The sequence below is a fragment of the Syngnathus leptorhynchus genome, chromosome 3 (assembly GCF_054491065.1).
Source record: "Syngnathus leptorhynchus isolate UIUO chromosome 3, UIUO_Slep, whole genome shotgun sequence".
Lineage (NCBI taxonomy): Eukaryota > Metazoa > Chordata > Actinopteri > Syngnathiformes > Syngnathidae > Syngnathus > Syngnathus leptorhynchus.
In genome coordinates, this window is record NC_141197.1 from 10,079,792 (window position 1) to 10,104,653 (window position 24,862).

At 42.3% G+C, this 24,862-nt stretch overlaps 1 protein-coding gene across 1 annotated transcript in view; it reads right to left on the reverse strand.

Annotated features, from left to right (window-relative positions):
- Window positions 1-24,862, reverse strand: part of fbn1 (fibrillin 1) — a 44,336-nt gene that overhangs the window by 8,255 nt on the left and 11,219 nt on the right. Inside the window, exons 7-50 of the mRNA XM_085907427.1 lie at window positions 24,436-24,633; window positions 23,250-23,375; window positions 22,267-22,392; window positions 20,625-20,777; window positions 20,297-20,542; window positions 20,033-20,185; window positions 19,811-19,930; window positions 19,191-19,316; window positions 18,417-18,539; window positions 17,250-17,372; window positions 16,578-16,730; window positions 16,181-16,234; window positions 15,721-15,846; window positions 15,518-15,643; window positions 15,309-15,428; window positions 15,076-15,213; window positions 14,956-15,006; window positions 14,763-14,888; window positions 14,453-14,680; window positions 14,258-14,383; window positions 13,427-13,555; window positions 12,575-12,700; window positions 11,961-12,086; window positions 11,741-11,863; window positions 11,376-11,501; window positions 10,886-11,011; window positions 8,130-8,252; window positions 7,868-7,990; window positions 7,662-7,787; window positions 6,477-6,599; window positions 6,269-6,391; window positions 6,008-6,175; window positions 5,468-5,536; window positions 5,265-5,390; window positions 4,105-4,227; window positions 3,478-3,636; window positions 3,327-3,398; window positions 3,098-3,223; window positions 2,903-3,025; window positions 2,141-2,266; window positions 1,933-2,049; window positions 1,717-1,842; window positions 1,510-1,629; window positions 266-391 (exon numbers count right to left, since the gene is read on the reverse strand). Coding sequence (XP_085763553.1) covers window positions 266-391; window positions 1,510-1,629; window positions 1,717-1,842; window positions 1,933-2,049; window positions 2,141-2,266; window positions 2,903-3,025; window positions 3,098-3,223; window positions 3,327-3,398; window positions 3,478-3,636; window positions 4,105-4,227; window positions 5,265-5,390; window positions 5,468-5,536; window positions 6,008-6,175; window positions 6,269-6,391; window positions 6,477-6,599; window positions 7,662-7,787; window positions 7,868-7,990; window positions 8,130-8,252; window positions 10,886-11,011; window positions 11,376-11,501; window positions 11,741-11,863; window positions 11,961-12,086; window positions 12,575-12,700; window positions 13,427-13,555; window positions 14,258-14,383; window positions 14,453-14,680; window positions 14,763-14,888; window positions 14,956-15,006; window positions 15,076-15,213; window positions 15,309-15,428; window positions 15,518-15,643; window positions 15,721-15,846; window positions 16,181-16,234; window positions 16,578-16,730; window positions 17,250-17,372; window positions 18,417-18,539; window positions 19,191-19,316; window positions 19,811-19,930; window positions 20,033-20,185; window positions 20,297-20,542; window positions 20,625-20,777; window positions 22,267-22,392; window positions 23,250-23,375; window positions 24,436-24,633 — 5,697 coding nt within the window. The remainder of the gene's footprint in view (window positions 1-265; window positions 392-1,509; window positions 1,630-1,716; window positions 1,843-1,932; window positions 2,050-2,140; window positions 2,267-2,902; window positions 3,026-3,097; window positions 3,224-3,326; window positions 3,399-3,477; window positions 3,637-4,104; window positions 4,228-5,264; window positions 5,391-5,467; window positions 5,537-6,007; window positions 6,176-6,268; window positions 6,392-6,476; window positions 6,600-7,661; window positions 7,788-7,867; window positions 7,991-8,129; window positions 8,253-10,885; window positions 11,012-11,375; window positions 11,502-11,740; window positions 11,864-11,960; window positions 12,087-12,574; window positions 12,701-13,426; window positions 13,556-14,257; window positions 14,384-14,452; window positions 14,681-14,762; window positions 14,889-14,955; window positions 15,007-15,075; window positions 15,214-15,308; window positions 15,429-15,517; window positions 15,644-15,720; window positions 15,847-16,180; window positions 16,235-16,577; window positions 16,731-17,249; window positions 17,373-18,416; window positions 18,540-19,190; window positions 19,317-19,810; window positions 19,931-20,032; window positions 20,186-20,296; window positions 20,543-20,624; window positions 20,778-22,266; window positions 22,393-23,249; window positions 23,376-24,435; window positions 24,634-24,862) is intronic.

The following is a 24,862-nucleotide window of genomic DNA, read 5'->3' on the forward strand; positions in this document are numbered from 1 at the left end:
TGTCATCGCTTGAGTGTTTCAAAGGAACTCCCTAACAGTGGACTCGGCGCTCCCCCACCCAAGCGCTAAACAAGTACACGCAGTAAGTACATAAATGCACACATGCACGAACGAGGAGATGGGAAGGTGGTCGGTCTGGAGTTAGCGAAAAGCAGCAGGGACAGTGAGTGCTTTCTTGGCACATGAGGATAAAACTACACAGATACAGCTTGCACCTCATCTGTAAGATAGTTTGAACATAGTCTTGTTTCTCTCACATACTTACCTAAACATCTGCGTCCCGAGGCAGACAGTTGGAAGCCCTCAGGGCATAAGCAGGTGAAGCTTCCCTCCGTGTTGGAGCAGGTTCCAAACAGACAGATCTCGGGTGACTGCGAACACTCGTCAATGTCTGGCACGAAAAGAAAATCAAATCAAAATCGGAACAGAAGTTCACTCGAAGGCTTTTTGTTCATCTGCTTCAAAGTTAATGGGGATGGGGTCAGATCAGTAAAGTCAGTGACTCAGAGTTTATTAAAATATGAGATTTGTGAACGGAACATCACAAGGGGAAGAACCTTGCTGTCATGCGTTCGGCCGTCACAATGACCAGCTGCTGCTCTTTTACTGATGTTAAGTATTTATTAGTGCCGTTCCTCCCTGCTTCCAAAAACAGAGCCCTTAGTAGGAATGTGTTGAAGTCTGCCGAATATCTCTTCATCAGTACCACTACATAACCAATCCAAGCATTCTAGTTTGGGCCCACTCCCACATGTGAGGAGGAGGAGGAGACAAATGAGACATGAATGGGGTGCAGCGCAGGCAAAAGTTTACGCTCATCTACTTGGAGACTGTTCTTACAAAGAATCAAGACAGGAGTAATGTAATCTGGAGGGATAGTTTTGATTTTGTTAGCAAAATGACCTAAGATAAAACTTGCTAGAATGATGCCTACAAAATACCCGTAACTTTTTTACTTTCTTTCTTCTGCTACCAGTAATGATCTCAGGGGACAAGCCACCACTGGTAGTGGGTTGCAAAATTTGTCAATTTTGAAAGTTGCAATCTTTTCATAGAAATTACCAGGAACAAACCAGAAATTTGGTTAACTCCTTCACTTCATCATCTCGAATCCAACTGCTACTATATTTCTTATGTACGTTTTTCAACAAGTAGGTTTGAAACAGGGTCTCTCTCGCGCAGCTTGGCTGCTACATTCAAGTGAGTAAGCCGCTGTAATAACTGACAGATCCCTATCGATGGCGCATTGCCATGGATTGGAGGTCTATACCACTTTTGAGTCGAAGACAAAGAGTAGGTGTTGAATCTCTGCTTGTTAAATCGATTACGAGAGAAATGCCAAAAGCTTTTAAATCCCACAAGTTTAGAAACCTCGCAGGCAAAAAGAGTCTGCACATGTATGGTATGAAAAGTATGTAGTTAGCAAATGGGGATTTTTGTTGTTGTCTGTGATCGTTTCGCTGATGTGATGCTTCTTCAGTGACTGTCTGCTTTTTATGTTGAAGTTACCTTCACACGTTTCTTCATGGAGAAAATATCCAGGTGGGCAAATGCATCTGTACGAGCCATCCAGGTTCAAACAGGTGCCAACGCCGCATGTGCCAGGATTTACAACGCATTCATTAATATCTGAGGAGAGAGAGACGCACGAGGGGTATCGAGTAAATTTGTAAATCACACAGTACAGTTGACATGAAAATAGCTATACTTTCTTACCTACACACTGTCTTCCATCAGGAGTAAGTTCATAGCCATCGTTGCACACACACTGGAAGTTGCCCACAGTGTTCAGGCACTGCCCGTTACGACAAAGTCCTCTCTGGCTAGAGCACTCATCAATGTCTGAACACAACAAAAACATAAATACAGTTGTATATTATCTAATACATTGCCGTGGTTCTTCTACATATTCTTTGCACACATGTACAGTACCTATACATTCTCTGTTATGTGAATTCTGGAATCCAGGGTAGCAGAGGCAGTTGTATGAGCCCACAGTGTTCTTACAGGTCCCGTTGCCGCATGGTTGTTGCTCACACTCGTCCGTGTCTAAGAATGTCATTTTCAGTTCAAACAGGATTGCACTCACAAGAGAAAAGAACAATTGGAAGGTAAAAAAAAAAAAAAAAAAAGGTCTTACCAACACACATTGACTGGTCCCGCGTTGTTTTGAATCCATTGGGGCAGATGCAGCGGAAGCTCCCTCGCGTGTCGATGCACTGACCAGGACTGCAAACACCAGGGTTCTCGACACATTCGTTACGATCTAAGAAAAAGACAAACAAATGCATACATAGACCAAAATTGAATGCAATATGTTTCAATTCAAATAGGAGGGGTAAACAAAAGGGCCAGACAAAATATTTCATGAACGTATTTAGCTGATTTTCATTTACCCCCACAATAAACAGATAACAAAAGATAACTGCCATCTACATATTTTTTTTTAATTGTGCATGACGTAAATGAAATAATTACCACCAGTAAAGTAATAGTCTATGTACAATGTAATCTAAAAAGAAGATTCTGGCATTAGCAGCTTCCACTCCAAGCAGTGCCCATCTTATATATCTATACATTTCTTTTGTGTTTCTCTTCATTAAAGTCATATTTATTCATATAGCGCTTCATCACAAAAAAATCTTAACGGGCCTCTCATGCCCACGATTGATAAATATTAACAACATCCCCTTAGCTTAATCCCTAAGAGGGCAAGGAAATACTAAAAAAATAAACATGTGTGGAGAAATGAGAAACCTTGAGAAGGGGCCGCAGATGGGGGAATCCCCCTACCAGACTCTTATCTTTCTTGACACATTAGGAGTCAACTGAACCGCTGTATAATGAGTGAAGTGACAAATGTAGTACATGAAAACACATGCATGTGAAGGACATACTGTACCTAGGCATTGTCCCGTCGAGCTGAGGCGGAATCCAGGTCTGCACTCGCATCGGTAGCTCCCAGGCATGTTTAAGCAGGCTGCATTCTGCTGGCACACGGGTCCGTTCTGACACTCATCGATATCTAAGAACAGGAGGAGGGGATGTGTTATTATCTTAAGTGCATCAGGATAAGAAAAGTTCATCAATATAGTACCTTCACAAATCAGTAGCTTGTCATTGTAGATGAAGCCAATGGGACACTCGCACCTGAAGCTACCGATCATGTTGATGCATACTCCATTCTCACACACGCCTGGGATTTCCCTGCATTCATCAATGTCTAGTGCAAGGAGGAAGATAAACATACAATATAAAATACCCTACTGACAAAAAGTTTGTACTGCGATAAAAGCATATCGCAATTGTCATCATCCAACTGTTACCGATAACTCTTCCAGTCGTGATGTCGATATAATATCCTGGTCTCTCGCTGCCGCACAGGATGGCAAACTCATCTGAGTGGAGAAAAATTCACGTAAGGTTCACCCCTTCTTTCGTGTGTGTATATGATGGCGTGAGTGTGTAGGACCTTACCGCTGCTGGGCACAGGACACTGCTCACAGGGTTTATTCCACGCACGACCAATGTTATAGGCACAGCAGCACTTCTTTTTGGTCATGTTGAATGTTAGTTCTCCATCACATGTTCTGTTGTCGGAATAAAAGTTCCTGTAGCAATAGCTCTTCCTCATATCTATAAGTCATGACAAAATACAGTGGTTACAAAGGATTGTTTCCTGTCAAAAGAAATATAAAACAAAAGGGAAGTACATTTGTAATTAAAGCATCCATGTACCTTTCCCTTTAAATATGCTATCTTAATGCCAACACACAATCGGAAATATCCTAAACAGTGTTATGATAATATAAGCAAGGGCTCTTTGAACATGGATGGTACAGCAAAACATACGTATAAACAGACAAAAGAATAATACGCATGGACATATATTTTCTATCCTCTACGGAAAAAAATTAATCTACGGTTATTGGGTCACAAACTGCTTTTCACAAACTTGATGATTTCAAATAAAGAAGATCGTGGTCATCAAACAAATTGAACATATGGTATCGCAAGGCACTGTTGTTGTGGAATTAAAACTAAGAAATATTACAACTACAATATAGATTACTTGGTGGCGAGGGTTATTGTATTCAGACGTACCCATGCAATTGTTGCCTCCATTGACCTGCATGTAGTCCACGGGGCAGATGCAAGTGTAGTTTCCGATGGTGTTGTAACACTGGCCGGGCCCACAAATACCTGGACGCTCACACTCGTTGATATCTGTGCACAAAAAGAATTTTTCACTTTCTACTTACGAGAAAGTACTCGACAAAGTAAGTATTTTATTATGCAGTGATTTTTGATACTCTACATTCAAAGTTTCCCTTTAAATGAATAGTTCAGCGCCATAAAGATGTATTTGCTTTATTAGGCCTACGCATTTTTTGGTGGAAGATAAGATTCATTTCAAAGCCATGCCACATCTGTTTTCCATTTTAACGACAGTTAGTCTGGTTTAGCAAAAAGACTGAGTGCCTGTACCGGCAGTATTTCAGGGAATAAAAGTCCAGGAGAATAATTTTGCATTCGTGAAAAAAGTTTGTGGTTCCAGCGATATCGGGTAATTTGCGAGTCAGCATGGGCGGGGTAATAAATATTAAAAGTAAAAAAAAGATAACCACACCTCTTTGCCAGTGGATACTGACTTGAGGCCACAATAAAATAACCTCCCGAGCAGCTCCCAAATCTCTTTTAGTTGTTAATAGTCCAACCTTTACAGTGCTTGTAATGAAAGTATGGAGCCGGAGCCATGGCAGCACAGAAGTAAAAAAAAAAAAGTGAAAGTTAAAGTCCCAATGATTGTCACACACACACACACACACACATCTGGGTGTGGTGAAATTTGTCCTCTGCATTTAACCCATCCCCTTGTGATTTTTTTTCACAAGGATGGAGAAGGAACTGGTCAGCCACTAAGGAAGGTGCTTGGGGATTCATTTTTACTTATTACACAGTTTCATACGTCATTTTCGAATTGCATCAGTCATGGTGCTAACACAAAAGGAGTTTGGGAAGATAATGCAACCACAGCCGCTTGCTTTCGTGAAATTGTTGGACGTCTGGTGCTTGCGGGCATTTCCTACCATCAATGACAATGGTAATAAATTACCATATTAAAGTAGTGATAAAACATCACTTTTGGGTGGTGTATTGATGTTGGTAAGGCAATATAAGGTAACAAGATAACTCAAGAAAGCGTTTTGTTGTTGTTATTTTGGAGATACAGGTGATATGTCTGTCTGGTGCATCATCATCACCTTCACAGATTCTGGTCTCTGGGTTGAGCGCAAAACCTCTCGGACATTCACACTGAAAGCTCCCAAAGGTGTTGATGCACTCTCCTCCCTGACACAAGCCTGGCAATTCCTGACACTCATTTATATCTGTTGGGGAAGAAAAATCACAATGAGGGAATGATTTCCACACAGGAGTCGTTCTAGCTCCAATGTTAGCGTCTGACCTTCCAAGATGACAGTGATGGGGTTCGGTCTGAAGCCTTCGCCACCTGGGCACAGGGTCTTATACTCGGCTGTGGGGCACAATGACAAATCAGAACGTCAACAAATCATGTTCATATGGGGGAGCTTTGTTGTTCTGAAACATAAGTGGAAAAATAAAGATACTTTTGTTCCATCGAAGCAGTTTCCGAACATCTGCTGGCAATTTTCATGCAAGTTGCATCGCGCGCTCTCATTTGATCAGACACGCCAATTATGGTAAACACACGTACATCTATTCAGGAGTCAGTCTGAAGCTTGAATGTTGCCAGTCAACATTTAGTATCCAAGCCTGACATGTCTGCTGACAGTAATAATAACCGGAAATAACTTCAAGTGTTCTAAAAAGCAAATTGGTTCATTTCCTGTGACTAATCAAAGCTAACTGTAACTGATCATAGTCTGATGGCTCATGCAAGCAAATGACATCACAGTATCGTAATTGGAAATAAAAAGAGACAGGCATAACCCGTGTCCTGTCAAGAAAGGACTTGGTGACCTACTGGAGTTGAGAGGCGGGCATAATTCACACGGGTTTCCCCAAGCATGGCCCAGAGAACAGCAACAAGATGCTTTAGAAACACCAACTCCAATCTCATTGGAGCAGTCCAAGCTCTCAAATGAGTCTCCTCTGGGCTGCACATCCAGGTAGCAGCTTCCAGAGCGAGTGTCTGTTTGTGCACAAAACAAACATGGGTGTATTTTTTTTACCTTCACCTCAGTCAGTAACTAATCATTAACGTGAGGAAACTTATGTGTCTCACCTACGCACCCCACCCGGGTGGGATTCAGCTCAAAATCGGTGGGGCAGTTACAAAGGTAGTTTCCGGGGATGTTAACACAAATCCCATTAATGCAAATGGTTGGGTCTGCACATTCATTGATATCTGAGAAAGACAAATCAAAACGTTCTGATAGTGTCATTCCCATATAAATACATAAATGTGAACAAAATGGGAAATGTCATCAAACCTGTGCAGTTGCCTCCACTCCTGTCCAGTTCATAACCAATGTTACATTCACATCTAAAAAGGCCTGGAATGTTCTTGCAGCGTCCATTGACACAGATGTCAGCGAAGGTACATTCGTCAATGTCTGTGAAAAAGACAAGGGGAGGAAGAACGAAATAATGAGGAGGTGGGAAGAGGGAGGGAGGCCCGAGGCTGGGGATTATGGGATCAGGGGTGGAAAATTGTCAGCCTGCAATAGGAAGTGAACCTTGCTCACGTCTTCTCTAGATAGAAAGAAAAAATGGCAAAACATCTCTGGTCTGGCATGTTCGTAGATGAGATGTGTCAGAAAAGTTCCAGGACTAGCGATATATTTCAAATCCAAACTACTAAAGTTTTACCCTCCTCCAAAACAGTTTCCCTTAATGAGCTCGGGGAAAGGGAATCACACAAAGACAATTTGTGTGAGTGCAGAAAGTGCTCCAGCCTGGTGATATTGTTCTCGGGTAGGAACTGTCAGATGCTCAAGCCAATGTGAGCAGGTGCATTGTCCGAATTGTGTAGATGTGAATGACAGTCATCTGCTCCCTTTTTTTTTTTAAATTGTATTCACCTCATAACTATCGTTAAGGTCAATTTCTGCACATACAACCATCGTATTACTTTAATAGCTTGAGTATTGCTCGTTTATTTTCAAATCAGGTCCATGAATTGTTAAGAGTTAACATAAGGAGACCAGATGCCACTGCCCCCATGCGCATTTTGGGGCCGACAGTCCTATCTACAGCATTTGAGTCAGTGTTTATGGAATCATTTATAATTTGATGTTTTGACCTTGTCTGGAATAATCAAACAGAATTGTCACATGTGCCACATATTTTAAGAATAGTTGATCGATTATTTATCAACACGCAGATGTTGTGATGGAATGATAAACTAACCTTTAGCGACTTTTCATCTTTTTGTCAGTAAGTCACTTTGTCCTGCTTTTCCTTCGTGTGGCTGCGATTGAATGTGCCAAAACGAATCTATTAATTTGCGCATGACTTATCATGCCCCGTTCCAATGCCTCATGAGTCCCATTTGAATACATTCTCTGTTTGGATGGATTTTTTTTTTTCCCCCGAGAGCATAAACAAGTGACCATTCACGACAAAAGCATTTTAAATCGGTAAAACTGATTCAATGCTGTTGCCTGTTATCTTACCCTCACAAGCTTTGCCGTCAGCGGTGGGGATGAAGCCCATGTCACATTCACAGCGGTAGCCACCGGGCATGTTCAGACAGTGGCCACTCTCACACAGGTCACCATTCTCTGCGCACTCATCGCTGTCTGCAATTGGCGGTCACACAAAATAGAAAATGTATTATATTGGTTACCCCCGAGTCAGGCTTCTAGTTCGCATGTGTAACCTGAGCAATGGAAGCCATCTCCAGAAAATCCATCTTTGCATGCACACCGATACGAGCCCATGGTGTTGAGACATTCGGCGTTATTGTTGCACAAGTGGGTCCCATTGGAGCATTCATCCAGGTCTTTAAAAAGAGAAAAAAGAAATGACATTCAGATTTGTGTATCACTAAAGGTCAAAAACATTTGAACGAATGAGAGGTTGAACTCAAATTAAACCGACACGATAGATGGATTATAATAATGCGACAATGTTTGCGTTACCTGTGCATTTAAGGCCATCGCCGATCCACCCAGAAGCACAGTTGCATTTGAAACTACCCGCTGTATTGGTACATGTTGCATGTCGGTCACAGTTGTGAGCTCCAATTTCGCACTCATTGATATCTGTCGAAGAGAGGAGAAATAAAGGAATAATATGCTTAAAAAGAGTTTCATTCCCTGCATCACCCATCCACATCTGGGTTTTGGCCATTTTGACTGCCACTTGTCCCATGTGTGCTTGCAAAGTGGGTATCTATTTTGTCTTTCTCTGTTTTGAACTCGCCCAAAGATGTTTGTATACTCGTGAGACAAACTCTTTTTGAGGCTGGCAATTAGAGATCATCTCTGCTGGTTTACAGCCTCCCCAAATAAAGGTTATGTCTTAGCTCCACGGTATTTGAGGATTGGCTTGATATGAGGCCTGAGAGCAAATAAATCTCTCGGGATCACAGAAGGAATTAAATACAATTTTCCTCCGAGCTTTGATGTTAGCACATGAAACGGGCACTCGTTGTAATGTGCAAATATGAAATACAAACAAGGCAAGAAATGTGTCAGCAGGCACAGCTGGTGTCATGGATGAGGATCCGTTTAATGGGGAAAATGTTTGGCAGAGGATGGGCAACTAAAGAGGAAACAAATGAAGAGAACGACACCAGCTGTCCTATGCCAGCCTCACATCCCGTCTGAAAGTGAAAATGTGGGTTATTATGGCTGGTGCTTGAGTTTAGCTCATCATCTTGATATTCTCCAGCACAGCTAAGACACCATTCGGCTTTCTAACCCACCCAAAGACATCCCCACCCATCTTAACTTTCCAATCAGCTTCTAAACACATAAATACAACAAACGAACAAAGTCACAAACCCTGCCCTGTGGTTTTCAGTGTTGTGGGATAGAACTGACACATTATCATGGTGAGAATGTCAGCAACATCTTGACCAGATGTCATTAATTCTTCTCACACAAGCACAACAATTGATCAAATGACAATTGGGGATTCGTGACAAGGATAAGACTTTTGTTGTTGTTCTAAATTACTGTGACTTCCACAGAAGAAGACCAGAGAATGGATGAGCATACTATGAAACATACTGCTTACTGTATATTGAGAGTCAAGCGCAATAAATGGCCATCATCATTTTTAGCATGTGGTTAGTTCAGTGTTCTTCATGCTCCCTGTGAATGTTCTCAGTTTGTATTTATGTGTTTATTTGTCCAATTCGCTAAATGGCTGAAATTGCATCAACAACTGTCACGCTCCTTTGAGTTATAAATGTGATAAAAGTAAATTGTAAAGTAACTATCATACAAGTTTGTCCTCTTTGGCACATATGAACTGAACTGAAGTTAAGTGATGGTCGACTCCCGTGTAATACATACCCCGGTCGAGTTTGGAAGAAGTGTTGCTTGGACTATCTGGATGAAATTTGTCTGGCAGTCATGCATCATTATTGGATAAATAATCAAGAGGGAGCATACTCTAGAGCAGTGCAATCAAGAGTACTACATCTAAACTATCAGCCTTATATGCATGTAATGAAAAATGTTAGTAATACTTTGAAAGTGCAACTTTGTGTCAAAATCCAAACAAAAATACCGGTAATGAAAATAGCTCATGTGTTGTTGTTTTTTTTTTAATATCACTTAAAAACAACTTTTTTATGGCTCACACACAAAATGTTGAACTCAACAATGTGACCAATGAGATGTTCAGTTCAGGTTGAGAATATTTACCTTATAATATGTACAAGTGCGTCTGTACTTGAAATCCAAATTTTGTTGAAAAATATCTTACTTGAGACAAATTGCTGACATGTTTTCTCAGTATTCCGAAGCTAAAGTTCCCAAACTGTGAATCACAATTGGTTGCATTGGATATTTTAAAGAGACCAGGAAAGCCAGCGTGTGCATCGCTATTTTTAATCACACATGTGATTAATAGCATATACAGTGATGTTTATTTGTGTCTGAAGGTAGACATGCTGCTGCTGACTATGCGTCTGACTCATTTCAGCGCGATGGGGCCAGTTCAGATCCCAATCCAAGTTGTCAACCAGTCCTCTCCAGCAGTCTTTAAAGAGTCATTGTAAATCAGAATTCACTCAGACTAGACGATCGGCGAGTTTAAACTCAATCAGGCCGGATGGGCTTTGTATTTATGTGTTCTGGAGTCATCTCAGGTGATTACAGGCTGCAGAGGCTCTCCAACTAACACGTCATGTTTAACTCACCTTAATGAAAGAGCAGCAATGGTATAAACTGTGGTGCAATGCGATACATGCGTTCCAAAAAAAGAATCACCGCTCCTGTTCCCGATGTCATCAAGTATGCGTGCATACGTGGTCTCGGATGATGGTGATCCAGCTACTTCTGGTTAGCTCGATATTCTCCCCAGCTATACCCGCTAAACAAGTGTTTTGTTTTGTTTTTTGACAGTTTGACGGATTGACGGATGCTATGATGGAAGTGTGGTTCAAATAACAATGATGGACCATTACAGTTTGGCTAAAAATAATGATGGAGCGATGAAGTCGGGCTGCTGACAAATGGCACGCCGGCAATATTTACTGACACTCCCCTCTCTGAAAATATCCTCACTCTCTCCTTCATAACCACTCGTTAACTCTCTTTTGTGGCAATCTGCTTCTTCCCTGACATTCACGCCGTGACTTTGTGGCTCATCTCATCTCGGGCTTGTTTTGCTGCATTGAGCAGGACAGGGATACACGCCAAAGTGTGTTGGTGCCACTCACCTGTGCAGCCTGTCGTTCCTTTGCGGACAGAGTATCCCAGATCACAGTGACAGATGAAGGATCCCTTTGTGTTCTCACAGTTCCCACTAAGGCAGATGTTGGGGTTGAGCTCACACTCGTTCACATCTTAAGAGTAAACAATGACAAACAGTGAAATGGACAAGCATGTGTTTCATTTTAATAAGCAGCACAATGGGCACTTGTGCCGACCTTTTCATAAGCGCTCAAATCATTGTTTTGAGCTTTTTGTTTTCTTTCTCAGTGGAACCAGGCATCGAAATGTCACACATTCCTCTCCACCACAATGTTCACTTTAATATCATCAACAACAATATTACTCACTGCTCGCTCACCCGCTCTGAGTCATAAAATTCTACTGACATGACACATCCTTTGGATAACCTTTCAAATTAGTTCCCTCTTACTAAAACAATTAAGTGTTTAGCTGCTTAAGTTTTGTTTTGGGGATAAAATAACGGAGATCCGTTACCAAGGCAGGTCTTCATGTCCTCAGATGACATGAAGCCATCGAAGCAGAGACACTGGTATGTCCCCGGCGTGTTGGTACACTGGCCTCCATCACATATGTCGGGGCTCTCCTCACACTCATCAATATCTGAAAAGAAAAATATCAATCGTCTTTCTTACTGCTCGACATGGGACTTTTTGTCCTCAGCCGAGCATGTTCACTTCCTTCAAACACATTGTAAAAAAACTCCCTGGAAACATACTCTTTGCATAGAAATGGTTTTGATGTTTCAGACACCTTATAATATACAGAAATGTGCTTATTTTACCACAGAGAAAAACATCTCAACATTTCAAACATGCAGAAAGGTGACGTAGCTTAATTACCTGTGCAGCTTCTCAGATCCGGCATTAGAGCGTATCCATTATGGCAGCTACACTCATAACTGCCTTCTGAGTTTGTGCAAAAATTTTCACACCCTCCGTTCTCAATGGTGCATTCGTCAATGTCTGAGTGTGCGGAGACAGACAAAAAAAAAAACATGACATACTGCTAGCATGTATTATCAATACGCATATGTTCAAGAGTAATATATGGCACACGCACCCACACAGTCCAGCCTGTTCTCCGTCGATTTGTAACCTGTGTCACAAACGCACTGATAGCGTCCAATCATGTTGACACACTTGCCGTGCCTGCACAGCTTGTCGCTCAGCTCGCATTCATTGATGTCTGAGGAGTACAAATTACATTTTAATACTCAGCTATGGCAAAGAAAAGACATGGTAAAAAAAAAAAACATTGATAGACTTTCAACTTGTTTTGAATCTGCAAAGCATTTGTTTCCAATCTTCAAAACACGCACCATATTAATCATGGCTAAACTACATCTTGTGCATTTCTTTAATTTTTTTCTGCCATTGTCAAGTTTTTGCTTCTCATGCATCTATCAGCAACTAAAGACCTGACTCAGACACTTGGACCATACGCAAAACCCCAGAGGAACTCAGAGGCAGAAGGGTGGAAAAGAGCCAACGCTTGTCACGATCTCACCATTCACTTGATGACACGCTTTCCCCACTCGTCAGCTGTCTACACCTTTTTTTATTGCCAGAGAGCCAAAGTGGGAATTTCATTTGCCAAAGAAGTGAATAAAGGCTCAAATGAAAAGGTTTTGAGCGGTCCACCCAAGTCTTCATTCTGACAACCTCATCACTCACCTAGACAGGCCGAGCCGTCGGGAGCGATCTCGTGTCCCTCGGGGCACACGCACTGGAAGCTGCCTTCGTTGTTGACACACTCGCCTCCCCGACACAGCAGAGGATTGCGTTCACACTCATCGATGTCTGATGGGGAAGAGGAAAGATTTGGAGATTAAAAAAAAGTTTACCGTCTGGCTGGATGTCACCTTAGTGACAAGAAATGACTTATTCAAATGACGTAATTGATTAAAGACGGCATAAATTATTAATTCTGGCTTCCTTTCTCAACCCACCCTGCTTTTTTTTGTTATTGTGTTGCCAATCGTGGGCTAAAAACTTCAGCCAACGAAAGCAATGATGCTCACTCACCATTGAATGAGCACGTCGCTCAAAAATTTTAATCTGGTTGGCTAAATGTAATTCAGAACAGAAATAGCACAGTAAGTATTTTCTCAGATGGTAAGACTGGAAGCTGCACATAAATAATTTTTTATTGGAGGGTGCATTATTATGGATTGAGTTCAACTATGTCATAAAAGGCAATTTTCTTTATGGTGCCATGAAAAACGATTAAGTGATGGGCTGCGAGGGGTCGTGTTCCTCATGGGTGTTATATTAAGATTACATCTGAGGTCTGACACATAAGTAGAGCACGGAGGTGGACTTAACATTACACAAACGCTGGCAATTTCCTTGGGCTATAAGACTTTCAGGCTCCTCAAAACGCCTCACCAAACGGATTAAATTGACTTTCCTTTGATTTAAAGCACTTTTTATTGTTTCGCTCTTAAAATCAAATCAAAATGCTCAATCGATCATAGGTGTTTGGAGTCTTCTCCTAGTGTGTGCAAAGGATGATTTCTCTCTCACCCATGCAGTTTTTCATCATCATGAAGCCGCTCTCATATCCTTCAAAACACTCGCACTCAAAGTCTCCTGGAGTATTGACACACCGCCCCTGTCCGCACAAGTCAGGGGAGATGTGGCACTCGTCAATGTCTACGGGGAAGACAAACACAAAGCAAAACATAAAACAACAATGTAGTCAATCATTTGCTGTCAATCTTCAACATTTGACAGTGAATATTTATAAAATGCAACTTCATGGGGAATCATATTTCAACATTTTTGAGGATAGTGAAATGAACACAACACCAATAAAAAGCATGAGGGCAACCTTGTTTTTGTGTCTTGTTAGTTTTTAACTTTGTTTTCGTATAGTTTTATGTTTGATTTGTATTCATGGACAGCAGTTTGTTTCAGCTGTGGTTGTTTTTTTAAAGCACTCTGAATAAAGCCGAGTCAAGTTGCACTGAGGTGAGACATACGCATCAATCTGGATATTAACAAAGAAGCAAAGTTGAGAATAAATCCTCAGCACAATGATTCTTACTGGAAAAAACACCAAGAACTGCATATCATATAATCGTCCCTCGAGGAGGAATTTATACTCAAACTGATATTTTTAGAGCAATAATGTGGCTAACCAGAAGGCCTGGTCCAACCCTTTCAATCCAAGGAGCTCCTCATGCTTTACAATAGTTTTCCTCTGACTATTGTTGGCACACTTAAAATGTAACAAGTGTGTCTGTCTGCAAAGTATCACACAAACTTTGATTGTTGGTCAGATTAAACAAGATATATGTGCTAAATTGAGGTGAGTCGTTAAGTTATGGACGCAATGACTTCATTGTTACTCACCGGTGCAATTTCTCTCATCTGAATCCAACGCGTATCCGTTATCACAACGACAACGAAAGCTTCCGATGGTGTTTCGGCATTTCCCATTTGAGCAAATTGAGTTTATCATCCTGCATTCGTTGATATCTGAGAAGGGTCACGGAACAGAGAAATGTAAGAGACAAGTTCCGTACTTTTGAGAAGAGCAATCAATACCTTTGAGGAAGGGTCTTCCATTGATGAAGTCACCACGGTGGGAGAAGCCTGGTCCACGAGGGCAGAGCTGAGTGTATTGCGGGGTACCTTTCTCAGGACACTCGTCACACTCTGGACCCCAGGCTACTCCCACTGAGCAACAACAAGCATCCACGCGATGTTTTCCTGAGATAGGAGCTCCGCAACGTTCATCCTCGTGTTTTAGGTAGCACTGTTCTGTGCGCAAGTCTGCAATCAATAGGACATTTGTAGCCATTTCATTACTCGACGCTATCAAAATTACAATGGGGTATGAAGTTGTGATAGTTACCGATACAGGTTCTCCCGCTGAGATCAACAGTCATCCCCGGAGGGCATTGACAGAAAAAGGAGCCATGTGTGTTGACACACTTGCCATTGATACACACTCCAGGAAAAACTTGACACTCATCCACATCTGAGGGAAATATTAATGGAATTATGTTCCGATCCAGACACTGAGTAAAAAAAAAAAAAAGCCTTACCTTCGCACACATTTCCTCGGACCCTAGCAAGGCCCTTACCGCAGATGGGATCTGAAAATGGCACACAAAGCAATTTTAGATGATGAACTGATCCAAGCAAACTTTTATAAAGCATCTTACCTTTTTCACATTTGGCACAAGGGCTGTTCCAGGCCACTCCTAGTGTGGCGCAGCAGTGAGACTTGAGAGTCGCCCCGTTGATGTTGACTTCGCAGACATCGTTTACCATTTTCAGCCAGCAAGTGCTTTTAGTCGTCTCTAATTCAGCCGACAAATAAACATACCAAATCAATTCATATTTAGCCATATCGAAAAAATACGTATATACAAAAATATATACTGTATATACTTACCAATACATTCAAGGCCAGAGCTGTCCAGTGAGCTGCCCGTTGAACACAAGCATACAAATGACCCTTTGCTGTTCACGCAGTCTGCGTTCACACAGGGACTGGACAGGCATTCATCTACATCTGCAGGAAATAAAATCAACAAAATGACAGATCTCGTATTTACTCCTGAAAGTAAACAGGGTATTAGTAAATGCGAACGCATCACGGACCTTCGCAGATATCTTTTTCCGGATTGAATGTGAATCCTTTGGGACACTGACAGGTGAAACTTCCAGGTGTGTTCCTGCATAGGCCGTTATCGCACAATAGACTGTTCATCAGACATTCGTCAATATCTGAGGAAAAATGCACAAATGAGGATTTAGGTTTGATGAACAGTATCGTGCGCCTGGTGAAAAGACGCTTCACCTACCGACACAGTTTTTGCCCGTCAGGTCGACCTCAAAGCCTTCATTGCAGTTGCATTTGTATGTTCTCAGCATGTTCTCACACACGCCGTTCTGGCACACGTCCGGGTCGAGGGCACACTCGTTAATATCTGAGAGGACAAAACGCAGTCGATCGCACAAAGAACAAAGCGTGAATCGGTGTAGATGTTGATGGTAAATGTGACTTTGGATCTGTTCAAGAGCAGTTTTTTTCTTGTCAAAAACAGCATACATATTCTTGAATAATTGGCAAAAATGTATCTTTATTTATTTTATTTCTTTCAACGCCGAGGTTAAGAGAACTTACACTAAAGGATCAGGAAAAAAACTTCTTGGTTACGACCGTCCCCATAGTGAGCCATAAAAATCGAAATAACACTAAAACAACTGATTTATACGGCCCTGTCGCAATAATAAAGAATCAACACACTGTTGCATACGTACCTCTCCCATCTCCAGTTGTGCCGAGGCCATTTGGACATAACGCCAGGAACTCGGCTGTGACAAAAAGAAAAGTTTGGTCAGTCAAACCATAACGTTTTCTCAAATTCAAGACATTTAATACCATATTATTATCCATTTATATGCTTTGTCATTTAGCCTGGATGGTATATTAAGACGTCTCCTTAATGCGGTGCAGCGCTGGCTTCCATTAAGAGATTTAAGCAAGCGGGACAAATTGAATGGAGAATTGACTGTTTGATGTCTGTGTACTATATGTGTCCCTTCTGGAGTCAGCGTGTCACAGCAGGCCAAGTGTTTGGGCCATCCAGAGTCCAATATGTATGTTTTGAATTAAGAAGGTGGGAGGTGACTCCATGTGTGACTTGAATGTTCTTACCAGAGTTCTGTGGTGGGCAGGGCTGGCAGGGCTCCCCGTAGGCGTACTCGATGCTGGCACAGCAGCACTCGGATTTGGTCACAGCTCCAAATAAAGGCCGAACACATTGACCTCGCTTGTAACCGCCATAACATGAGCTGCGCATGTGTGTGTCTGTCATATGGACATAAACAGAGTGAGTGAGTGTGTATGTGTGAGAGATAAGGCAGACAACTCTCAGAGGAGGCTCACAACAGAAATGAGGAGGTAAACAATAACAGTCGAAAAACATGCTGGTTGTTCCCTCTCCATAATGTCTCGAGGTTTGAAGCATTCTGCCACGCTGAAATCATCCTGGTGAGAGAGAGCTCACCCGCAACTGACAACAACAATTCTCTTCCAAGACAACACATGCAGAGATGTCACTTGGTGGGAAGCTGAAATTTAGGCCTGCAAAGCTATTAATCATATTAATCATCCAACCGCAGTGAATTAGGCTATTGTTGAAAGATCAATCGATATCAACACTAAAGTGGCTAAAATATTGCTTCACGTGATTTTTTTTTATGGGCATTTATAAAACACGTCCGGAATTTGGGTTCTCGCTGTTCTTGAGGTTAAAAGATGAGTTTGCCAGTCTGTCCACAAAGAGCACAAGATCGTCCTTGAACTTACAGCTGAGGAGTTTCTTACCGACACAGACGCGTCCATCCAGGCCAACCGCCATGCCTGACATGCATTCACAGCGGAAAGATCCCTCCGTGTTGACGCAGTGGCCGTTCATGCACATACCTGGAGTCTCACACTCATCAATGTCTGGAAGCAGATAAACAGAAATGAAACGAAACCACTTTCTGCCTTCATTTGGCAACAGCAATTCTCAGCACACATTATGGAGGTACTTTTGAGTATGACAACTGATTGAAAGTTGTAGTGAAAGCTGTGACCCCGATTCAATTCCATGGTCACATTGATGATGGTGATAAACGATAATGCTGCAAGCGTGCAGATGGTTTTTGGTTTTGGGAGAGAGACGGCGACTCCAGGGACCCTTCTGACTCACGTTTTGGTAATGACCGCATACATATGAACACTTTACACACACACACCCTATGACTTAACTAGGTCAGCATCTCAATACCAAATGCCAAGTGGAACAAAATGATTTCAACTCATCTTTTACCGTAGTTTATTTGTTAACATTCTTAGGTTTATTTTCTGAGGGCACCGGGAGATATGTGATACGTTTGATGAGATAGCGCCAGATGAAATGTTCGCAAAGTAGTAGCTACTCCATACCATTGGCAATTGTCTTTTTCAAACCATAAAAAGTCACAAAATATTAATAATTAATTAATAAAAAAATAAACACAATTTGGGTGCTACTTCTTGTACTTTAGAGTCTTCTTAATTGAGACTACAAACAATTAGCCCCAAAACATCAAACTAAACCAAAACCATTCAAACAAACTTCTGCTCAATTTATGAGAACATCTGTCAATCTGGTTTATGATTGGAAAAGCTGCTCCTCCTCCATCTTATGTTAATTTTACGACAAGTTCCTTTCCCTGTACATGAGCATGTTTATGAAGGGCTGGCTGCTCGGGAACGTCAGCGCAGGCAGGCTCCATCGCTCCACATGTCCAGCTGGGATGCTGCCAGCATGCTTAGGGATTTTTGCAAGGCTTTTTAGGGGATTTTTTTTGCCCTTAGGACGCCCATAACACAAATACGAACATAGCAGGCATGTGGCCACCCTCCAAGTTTGCTGAAATATAGCCAACTACTCCGATGACACACTGGCCAAAGTGAGGTAAGGATTACAATATCAGTGAGCAGAGAGGGAGGCGACAAACTCACCTATACACATGCGCCCACTGGTATCGAGTAGGTAGCCGGGTTTACAGATGCATTTAAAGCTGCCATCCTCATTGATGCACAGTCCATTCAGACACATGTTTCGGATGAGACACTCGTCTTGATCTGAGGACAATCACAAAGTTTTGATCCAACAGTGGTTCACATGCCATTGATGTTCTTTTTATTCACAATGTCATAAAACCATCCATTAAACACAATACTCTTTAATATGGACTGAGATGATCACAGTTATTATTTTAACAATTTATCATTTTAATGGCTATAACATTTAATGGTGTAGCAGACACCCGACCACATCATAGCTTGATGTTACATTTCCTAACGCTGCACAACAGAACGCTATCATGTAACACAATAAAGGTTTTCTTTCAGAAACGGACACGTGCCATATGAAGTTGTGCTGTGTAAATAAAAGCTGAGGATTCTTGTTTTCTAAAACACAAAATGTACACTAGTGAGGATATGTAAATGGCTCGGAAAACTTGGGAAGTATTTTAACTTTGGAAAAGCCTTGGACATGACATTAAATCTAATATTCAGAAGTTAATGAGCCAAATCATGAAAGCATGAGCAGTTGCTCATTATAGCATGAAATAGTCTTGAAACACCCTGTCTTGTAGCTAGCTCATGTCTCCTTTAGTACAGACTAAAAGAGAAATGTGGTTCATTAGAGAAGACTATTCAGACTTCAATGAAGAAAAAATATTATTTTCCAATCATCAGTGCTGCATAATTGCAGATGTGTTGACTGACCTTGACAGTTTTTGCCATCAGTTGAAATCTCAAAGCCAGCATTGCACACACAGTGGAAGCTGCCGTCTGTGTTCACGCAGCGACCGTTGTTGCAGATACCGCCATTGGCGACACACTCATCCAAGTCTGAAAAACAAGGCTGTCATCATGTACAGTTCATGCTTAAGTGTGTGTGTGTGTGTGTGTGTGTGTGTGTGTGTGTGTGTGTGTGTGTGTGTGTGTGTGTGTGTGTGTGTTTGCAGCACAGCGCATTGGGGAAATAATTCTGGATGTGTGAGATTGTTCTCCTAGAGTGTGAGAATGTTGTAGTAATTTGTCAGAATGAAAAAAAAACCAGTTGTGCATGTGAGAGTGTTTCAGTGTCATGTGTGAGAGAAAATGACAATGGTATGTGTTGGAGTGTTTCAGTGGTGTGAGAGTGAAAGCATTTCAGTTGTGTATGGAAGCATTTCAGATGTGTGTGAGAGTGAAATATATGAGAGAGCATTTCAGTAGTGGTGTGAGGGCATAACAGCTTTACGTGTGAGAGGATAGGATTAGGGGAGTTGTGCATATGAGTGTTTCAGTAGCATTTGTGAGAGAGGTTATCTTCAATGTTTGCATGTGTGTGTCTCAGTCACCTCTGCACTCTGTCTTGGTTGCAGTGGACTGGAATCCCACGGGACATCGACACATGTAGGACCCGGGAGTGTTCACACACTCGCCGTGCACGCAAGGGCTTCTCTCACATTCATCCTCATCTGCAATGTAAACATCAGCGTCATTCAAAATTGTTGCCATTATCTTTCTTCTCTCCAGTAGAAGGAACGACGATACACTCTCTGAACCCTGCAGTGACTTACCGACGCACACGTTCCTTCTATCCAGTGTGAAGCCCATGTTGCACTCACAACGGTAATTAACGCCCGGCAGGGGGATGCATCGTCCATTTGGGCAGAGGTTGCGATAGGCCTGGCAAATGTTGGTGACATTCTGGGTTTGGATGATGAAAGGATCTGACAGAAATGACATGAACGTATCATGAAGTGACCATTCCTTCATAATCTCCCAGTTGATAATGGCGGTCAAGTGTTAGTGTGGACAAAGCAGGACGTAGTGCGGTGTACCTGGAGGAGGCTGTATTGGTAGATGTCCTGGAAACTTGCCTTGACCTGGATCTGGGTATTGAATCGGTGTCTGACCTGGGCCTGTGCCCGGGCCTGTTCCTGGCCCGGGTCCTGGGCCCTGACCAGGAGTACGGCCCGGAATGTGCGGGTAGATGCCCGGGAAGTCGGGGCCCCCCGGACCACGCCCAGGTATGATTCCCCCAGTATTAATATCGGGTAACTGGAGGCACAGTTTCTGGTACTCTTCTAGAGTGAGATGAAAAATAAATGCTTTAGCACAGACACACAAGACACATGAAAGGGAGACATTTGTTGTGATTCATCTGACCTGCTCCGCGAATGGGACAGATTTCTGGAGTGGAGCCATCGGACCAGCATCGTCCACTATCACAGCAGCACTGCATTTTGGTCAACAGCTGTGAATTTTGGCTGGCACAGCGCCCGTTCAGCAGGCTGGCAAAACAGAAACCACCACGAGCATCTGTGGGAAACCACATGGCATTGAAATCAATGGGAGCGACAGGACACGCCATGTGTCGTCAGCATGGTGAGGAAACAAGCAAGAATCAAAAACTGATTCACATTTTCCGCCATTCACGAGATGGAGTCCACTGTCAACAGTTCCTGGCACTGGAAATCCGTATGACTAACACTAAGGTTCAAGTTAACACAAATATATCATTTTTTCTTTCACACCAAGACCCAACAAAGTCTTCATGTGGTGAGGTTTGACTCAGAAACATGTGCTTGATCCTCCAGGCAAACGTAGGAATCAAAACCAAAATGTTTGGCGTAACTAGAGAGAAAGCTCCAGACATTCCCTCCACAAAACATCCTCTCATGGGGGAGTCGCGTGAATGTCTGTTTGCATACTATATGATTGTGTTTATGTGAATTTTTGGACCACTCTGACCCAAATTCCTCAATGGAGGAGCTCACAGTGAGCTGAACTTTACAGACTGATTGTACAGTAAGTCTCTCTACAGTACAAAATGTAATGCATACAAGTTAAAAATAATTTAGACTTAAACATTTCTTAAGAATGAAATGCAAATGTATCTCAAAGTTAAATACAACTAAACTGCAACCTTAATTTGCACCTCCCTTCATTTGTTTGGAATCGCTTGTTTTTGTTGTCTTCAATTCAGCCACTTGTGGTAACAGTACCATAATTAGAGTCATTGCTCTATCGTCCAACAAGCATTCACACTCACGATAAAGCCTAAGGACAATTTAATCCTCCATGACAATTGTGTGAAATGTGGGAGGGAGAAAACACAGTAAACATAGAGATAACATGCAATTTCTACACAGAAGCCAAAAGCCTGGATTCAAACCCCACCTCAAAACTGTTGAGCTGTGCGACAAATGTGCGAACAACTCACTTGTCTGGAATACGTAAATAACGTGTACTTTGAGTACACCTCTTTAAAGGACACCATATCTTATTTCCTGCTGACCTACTGTTGAAAATCAAATTGTTACTGGTATGCACTGAATGGGAGGATTAAAAAAAAATCTCTGAAGAATTTTAAGTCGGTCACCTCTTGCAGATCCAACAGCAGTTAAAAAAGGTTCCACTCATCTGGGAAGACTTTATACAAGATGCACTGGGGCAGATTCATACTGGAGCACTAGAGAGGATTTCCCCCAAATTTCCCAACAGAGTTGAAACCACAAGATGATGTCGAGGTTTTGGGTTGATGAAAAGACCGATTTGATACTGAATATTTAATTGATGAAGTGGGTGTGGCGCATTATTTACAAGGCAGGCGTTGTGAACGACTAGAATCAGTTGACCTAAATTCTACCAGCTGGAAGCTTGAACCAACTTACAAGAGAGATTTAATGGAAACTGAATGATTCCCTCAAACTCTTTTTCTCACGTCATATCTGGTTTAGTCCCAAAACACGACTAGTCGATGATGCGTGCAAGGTTAACGACAACCAGGCGTGACAAATGGACTCACCTATGCACCTGGAGCCATCCACGGAGACGTAGTATCCCTGTGGACACTTGCAGAAGTAACTGCCGGCAGTGTTTGTGCATTCGCCAACGCCACAGATACCAGGAATGTTGGAACATTCATCAAGATCTAAGCAGAGAACAGGAATGATTTTCTTCTCCTCATATTCGTTTTCTATTTGTTTGTTACAACTATAAACTGGAACGTAATCATAACCATCAATGAAAGGGATTTTGAATGGAAACTTGAATCTGTGACAGAGTGAACCACACATACAGAATTTGGTAACTAATGAGGACGTTAAATACTTGCTCCTCGTTTTGCACGTCGGCCGACACGCTATATACTGTGACACAACTGTTTAGCACATATTTTACACTGCCCAGACATTTTCCAACAATTATTTTCAGCCATAAAAATCGCGCATAATGTATTTTGCCATTCGTATGAATACCACAAACTGCTCAATGTGTTTCCTTCAATTCCCATCTGGAGTTAAAGTCGGTCTCAAATTTGTCCTATTGATGTCTTAATGACTCCTAATTTTTCACAGTCACGTTACTGGTCTAAGTTGAGGAGCCAGAAAGTCACCAAGTGTGTTGCTAGCCTGTGCTGGTTATCCATTCCAAAAAGATGATTTGGCAGCATTTTGTGAAATGTCTTCCAAACTCCATGTGGATGTAATATTCAGATGGGTCAGTTTGACTGGTGGGAAGGGAAAAAAAGCCCATTTAGAGTTATGATAAGCTCGATTTGGATCAAAGACCTGCCAGAGAGGATGCCTTTTTGGTTTAAGACTAAGAAATAAACGCATATGTGTGGTCTCTGCTCACAACGCAATAATCAGTTCACCACGCCTGGCATAAAGTTAACCACAACGTTGGCAAATACTATACTTTCACAGTGTTCATGAAACTTTTACCTCAAGTCATTTTTGGTGTACTCTGTCATTTGATTTAATAGGGCTGCCAAAGGTTGATTCTTACCATCACATTTCTGTGAAATCTCATTGAATTTGTGCCCAGCGGGACATTTACACTCGAAAGATCCCACTGTGTTGATGCAGTTTCCGCCCTCACAGATGCCAGGGATCGCCTGGCATTCATCTACATCTGTAAAAGCACAACATGTTTAACATTAAAAGTGGCTGTCGCATGTATATTCACTGTATCATTCAAACAAGATCATTGACATGGATTGCTTTGACAAAATGACACAAAAAGGCGAAAGAGGTTTTAGCCAGTTGGGGCCGGACTCTTCAGCGTGACAAAGGAAACGAAGAAAAACGAGAGAAGCACATTTCCCACTGGGAGAACACACACTGAAGCCAAGTCGGTTAGGGAAATGGAAGACAAAGAGACACTGGGGCTCTAGATCTTTTTTTTTTTTGCTCAGGAACTTCCTTTTTGTTCCTTGTGAGGTGTCACAGAAGTACTTAATGGAAAGGTTATCACTTAAAACGCTTAGGACGGGTGCCTCGATGCCACTTTTAACCCACCTTTAGCGTAGGTTAGTCCTGATTAACGAAAGGAGGTATTTGTTATCCATAATTCTTCATGGAAGCAATATTTAAAGCAACAAGCCACTGAAAACAACCCCACCAAAATCTTTCCAATAGAACAATGTGATTCCGCTCTCGTGTTGGATCTCATTGGACTGAAAAAGTACGGTGATGCAATAAAATGGAATTTCTTGAATCCCAGTAAGACCATACAGTTTCGACTTTCTTAAAAACAAAATGCCGCCCGAGCGTACTACAAGTTGCCTCGGGCCCTGGCTCAGGCGCCCATCTCCTGTGGAGGCTACGATGTTGTTGGGTCTGGAAAAGGCAGCCTGGCTGACGGACGCCTTTCCAAAAATGAGCTCTCCCACATGGCACCGCCACTGACCCGTGTTACTGACTCTGACAGTCTTGGCGCAGCGGGGGGCTGTGGGCATTCCATACACATGTGGGAGGCATTGCCACCCACCCCAATTTAACCCAATTAGAACTAATCCTCTGGGAGAGGGGGTGGTGGGTAGAGGTGAGGGATGACAGAAGGAAAGGGTGAAGGCAGACGAGAAGGGTAATAAGATGCGGTACGAGCGTCAGGGAAGAACCAAAGTATACTTTTCTTCCAAAGTCGAAACAAAGCACCGACACAGAAAGAGAGATTTAGGCGCAGACTTTACCTTGGCATGCTCCTGTGCGGTGGTTTGGTATGAGGCCTCTCCGGCATGGGTGAGGCTGGGCCGGGCACATTTCACACGGGTGACCCCATGCCCGTCCCACTGTGGCACAGCACAGAGTCTTTGTGCACACAATACCGGTAAGCTGGCCTTGACACATCTGTTTGTTCACTGAGGCGAAGCACGGACCGGTCCGATAGTCTGCGGAGGAAGGCAAAACAACAGTCAGTGCAAATTGTGTACTATGATGGAAAACACAATTTTACAGCTGGAATGTTTGCCACGACTGAAGGTGGCAGTACCGTAAAGTGGACATCAGATGCAATGTACGACAAGTTTTTTCCATTGGAGCACCATCTGACAGATCACTGCCACACTGCATGCAATGCAAACAGACTCTAATGTAATATAAATGAATTCCTTTCACCAC